We start from the raw sequence: 4913 nt of genomic DNA on the forward strand, positions 1-4913 counted from the left end.
AAAAAAAAAAAAAAAAAAAAAAAAAAAAACCACACGTGTGTTCCGCCTATGCGCTTGTGGCGAGATCGCGAGGACACAAAGCTCTTTCGCGATCCCGCCGGCGCCTGCCCAGACTAGGGCCCGTCGTCGTCGCCGCAAAAGCGACAGCGACCCGAGAGAGGATCCCTTGAACACATAAGATCGCCTCTCTCCGTCCTCCTCGGGATCGTGCGATGCGGTCGATAGATCCCCCGACCTATCGCCCGCTGATCCAAACTACGGGGGCGGCGGCTGCAGGTTGGCCAGGTAGGCCCTGCGCCGCCGACCGCGTCTACCGCGACGAGACGGAAGCGAGTTCGGATCCCGTTCCCGCTCCCGCTCCGCCGCCTCCTTCCGCAGCATCACGGCGCTGCAGAAGGAGGAGACGGCGCTCCAGTTCTCCTCGCTGCCGACCATGGCCGAAACCACGGCCGGCAGCGAGAGATCCGCTCCGATGGCCGCCGACAGGGCGGCGCGCTCCTCGCACCACGCCGGGCAGACCGCGCGCGTGTGCTCCGCCGTGTCCTCGGCGCCGGCGTCGCAATGGTGACATTCCGACGTCGGCTCCCGCCCCAACGCTCGGCACAGATAGCGACCGAAGCAGCCGTGCCCGGTCAGCATCTGCGCCAAGTGGAACGACATCGCACCGTGTCGCCTATCGACCCAGCCGCGCAGAACGGGCCGAATCGCCGCCACCAGCCCCCGACTCGTAATTACGTTCGGGTCCTCGAGATTCTCCGACCACTTCCGGAAGAGGCCGTCGCGAGCTTCTCTCCTCCATCGCACGATCTCTTGCGGACGAGGCGGTTCCTCCCTCAGGCGCGCTTCCGTCACGCGCCAGAAGACCGACGCGAGAGCTTCGGCCTCCAGTTCCCACGGGGGGAACCTAACCTAACCTAACCTAACCTAACCTAACCTAACCTAACCTTTTTTTTTTTTTTTTTTTTTTTTTTTTTAACGTGTGGAAAATCCTTCATGGACACCCTCCGGTTGGGGGGGCTCGGAGGGGAGTCAGACTCTTACTGAACAAAAACCACACGTGTGTTCCGCCTATGCGCTTGTGGCGAGATCGCGAGGACGCAAAGCTCTTTCGCGATCCCGCCGGCGCCTGCCCAGACTAGGGCCCGTCGTCGTCGCCGCAAAAGCGACAGCGACCCGAGAGAGGATCCCTTGAACACATAAGATCGCCTCTCTCCGTCCTCCTCGGGATCGTGCGATGCGGTCGATAGATCCCCCGACCTATCGCCCGCTGATCCAAACTACGGGGGCGGCGGCTGCAGGTTGGCCAGGTAGGCCCTGCGCCGCCGACCGCGTCTACCGCGACGAGACGGAAGCGAGTTCGGATCCCGTTCCCGCTCCCGCTCCGCCGCCTCCTTCCGCAGCATCACGGCGCTGCAGAAGGAGGAGACGGCGCTCCAGTTCTCCTCGCTGCCGACCATGGCCGAGACCACGGCCGGCAGCGAGAGATCCGCTCCGATGGCCGCCGACAGGGCGGCGCGCTCTTCGCACCACGCCGGGCAGACCGCGCGCGTGTGCTCCGCCGTGTCCTCGGCGCCGGCGTCGCAATGGTGACATTCCGACGTCGGCTCCCGCCCCAGCGCTCGGCACAGATAGCGACCGAAGCAGCCGTGCCCGGTCAGCATCTGCGCCAAGTGGAACGACATCGCACCGTGTCGCCTATCGACCCAGCCGCGCAGAACGGGCCGAATCGCCGCCACCAGCCCCCGACTCGTAATTACGTTCGGGTCCTCGAGATTCTCCGACCACTTCCGGAAGAGGCCGTCGCGAGCTTCTCTCCTCCATCGCACGACCTCTTGCGGACGAGGCGGTTCCTCCCTCAGGCGCGCTTCCGTCACGCGCCAGAAGACCGACGCGAGAGCTTCGGCCTCCAGTTCCCACGGGGGGCTGCCGGCGAGGAGACACGATGCGGTGTAGGACACCGTGCGGTACGCCCTCGCAGCCCGCAGCGCGATAGCGCGGTGCGGCCTGCGAATCAGCGACACGTTCCGCGCGCAGAGAGCGCCCGCCCAAATCGGAGCGCCTGTTACGGCCCTAGCCAGTCCAGCAGAGCCTCAGAGATCGGGGCCCATCAGCGACCTCCCGGCGGACTGCCTAGGGTCGGGTACGGAATACCTATGGTGATCGGATATGCGGCGTGAGCAATCAAACACAAAAAAGGGGTTGAAAATAAGCGTGAAGTTGCACTTACCTTCGAAGGGCAGCTAGGGTCGATTGAGGTCTAAGATCGCCAGGGAACGTGTGTAGGTCGTGTGGTGTGGTGTGACGTTGAGTGTAAATAGGTGTCCTGGCGGTCCCCGAAAAGGAGGCCCCAGGCCCCCAGACTTCGACAGTGAGTAGGCACCCCCGGTCACAGAATTGATTATAAAGAAATACACAAGCAGTTACAGTTACAAGCACAACAACGAATATTTACAGTTAAGTTATAAGCACAGCAATTAAATATTTACAGTTACCAAATAAATCGTTAGATATATTCACAGGGCTGCGTGCGGTCACGCCAGCCAAGAGTCCGAACCCGACATTGGGGTTCTCATAAAGCGACACAGAAAATTGCGTTCGTGCAGAGCGAACTCGAGACTTTACAGTTAAGTTATAAGTACAGCAATTAAAACGGTAGCAGTAAAGTAAGTAAGTAAGCAGTTAATAAACCACGAGGCACGCGCAAAACAATAAGTCCAACAATGGGAACTGGCCGGCCGTCGAGCAGCGATACGGCCACACCTTGCAGAGCGGACGCGAGACTATATTCGCCGTATCGAGCAGCGATACGTCCGCTACCTTGAGAGCGGAATCGAGACTGTTCGCCGCTAAGCGGCGCGGGCGACGGCGACGGCGGGGGGCCGTGCCACCTGGCGATATCACCGATGAAGCCCATACAGAAAAAAGCGTCGCTAACGCAGCGAAATGGTATTACAAAATCATAAGTAATAAATGACAGAACCACGGTTAAACTAAACCCTAAGGCAATCGCTCTAAGGCGCGATTTGGCCTAAACAATCCCCCGTCCCGGACAGAAGGGCATTATGTCCGCGAGCAAATCGGTAAACGAAACAGGGTCGGATCGGATCAGGTCAGGGACCCCACGGCAAAAACAAAACAGCTAAGTGCGGCCACAAAGGCTTCAGTGCTGAGGGCACTTACAAGTTTCAGATGAACGGCCTTAGTGGAGAGACACACGAACACGCACAGGTAGGCTCCATGTGAGCACGCGTTACGAAAGCAGGACGACTTGACTAAGACAGGGCCAGCGAAATTAGTTCCGACTCCAGCGAATGGTCGGATGGCAGTGACGCGATCGGCTGGCAAGTCGCCCATCATAGGGTGAGAAATGGCGGCCTTCAGTTTGTAGCACGGGATACATTTAAAGATGACGCTCCGGAGGGTGCGTCGGCCCTAAGACAGGGCCAGCAAATTAATTCAGCTCTTCCCCTAGGAGCGGGAGGCTCCAGGCCTCCGATGCCAAACATTCGACGTGATTCAGAGCTCCAGGGGAGCCCTAGTCTTCCCACCAACCAAATAGAGGCCACACAATGTTGTGAACCCGAGTCCAACAAGGCGCGAGATGTTAGACAGTCGCCCTTCGGGTTGTACACCTGCACTGAGGCTGTCTGCAAAAGGACAGTTTGACAGCTTAAAGGCTCAGTGGAGGTGGCCGTGGTGGGAGATAGGGCGGCAGCTACCTAGTTGGAGCTGCCTCCATCGGACCAGTCCTCGCGCCGGGGGTCCTCGTAGCGGCAGTCAGGTGACAACTCGACCACCGGCGGCAAGGTAGCGCTAAGCGGAGAGGCCCGGAACTCAGAGGGCCCCGGCCTAGCGGGCCGGGACAGATAAGAGGTCCTAGGGACCTGGTAAGGTCGCCGACTCCGACCAAGGGGGGGAGGGTGGCGCTCCAGTCGCGGCCACTGAGCTAAAGGAGGAGACAGTGGTCTTGACGACAGCTGAGTGGCGGCGAACTCTCTCTCGACCCGCTGAGGAGGGGGGGTGCAGACCCCCCCGCCCCTGACAGGGTGACCCCCCAACTGCTCAGGGGAATGTCCCCTGTTCAAACCTGGGGCGTTGGTGGGCGAGCGAGAAGCGTCACGCGCCGGAGGGCGCTGACTAGCGCCCCCGCCCGTGGCAGAGGCGCGGTAGGAAGGGGCGTGAGGAGGAGCGCTGCACGGGCCCAGGCACAAGGCCTCATGATGAGGACCCGAGCAGTGCGGACAGGGCCGCTGGTGCGGACAGTCCCTTTGCAAGTGCCGCTCCAAACAAGAGAAGCACCAGCGGCGATCGCGAGCTATGTTCCGCCTCGCCTTGGCGTGCTTAGCTCGCAGCTTAGGGCAAGCCGCGGCCCGGTGCTCCGACCCGCGGCAGTAGTTGCAGTTAGTAGGAGGAGGAGGAGCTTCCCTGGCCACTAGGCCGGTATATGTAGGGAGAGGGCGGAGCCCTCCGGAAGGAGCTCCAGCTGCCTTCCACGGTGTCGGCGATGACCTCCCGGGCGGGTTCCGCCTTTCAGGTGCCCTGGAGGTGTCGGCGGCGCCCGCTGCGTTTGTGACCTGCCTGCACTGTTGCTCTAAAAAGAGCAGCAGGTCTCTAAAAGACGGGATATGATCCGCTCCGTCCCCACCATATCTCTCCTCAAAATGGATCCGCAGATCGAGGGGTAGGCGGGACAGTACGAGGTGGAGCAACAAAAAAGATCCTCCGGCCCCTTCGTCGACCGGAAGCTCCAGGCGCCTCAGCGAATTGCACGCGACTACGACAGGATTAATAATATCCTGACGTAGCCTCGTCCCGTCAGTCAGTAGCGAGAGATTCAGAAGCTGTCGGGCATATTCGTCAGCCAGCAGCCGGGTGTTTGCGTACCTCCTCTCGAGTAGGTCTCTTGCGATCAA

The 4913-nt window shown here is 60.6% G+C and overlaps 2 protein-coding genes across 2 annotated transcripts; both read right to left on the reverse strand.

The window, feature by feature from the left end:
* Positions 1-321: 321 nt before the first annotated feature.
* On the reverse strand, positions 322-678 carry LOC123654573 (the record flags this gene model as incomplete). The annotated part of the gene is made up of 1 exon (XM_045590473.1): positions 322-678. A coding segment is annotated over one exon (357 nt), but the record flags the coding sequence as incomplete, so codon positions are not given.
* Positions 679-1343: 665 nt separating this feature from the next.
* On the reverse strand, positions 1344-3354 carry LOC123654451 (the record flags this gene model as incomplete). The annotated part of the gene is made up of 2 exons (XM_045590352.1): positions 3181-3354; positions 1344-1700 (listed from the first exon to the last, which is right to left on the reverse strand). Coding segments are annotated over exons 1-2 (531 nt in total), but the record flags the coding sequence as incomplete, so codon positions are not given.
* Between the last annotated feature and the right edge of the window lie 1559 nt (positions 3355-4913).

Source organism: Melitaea cinxia, chromosome 6 (genome assembly GCF_905220565.1).
Source record: "Melitaea cinxia chromosome 6, ilMelCinx1.1, whole genome shotgun sequence".
NCBI classification, from domain to species: Eukaryota; Metazoa; Arthropoda; class Insecta; order Lepidoptera; family Nymphalidae; genus Melitaea; species Melitaea cinxia.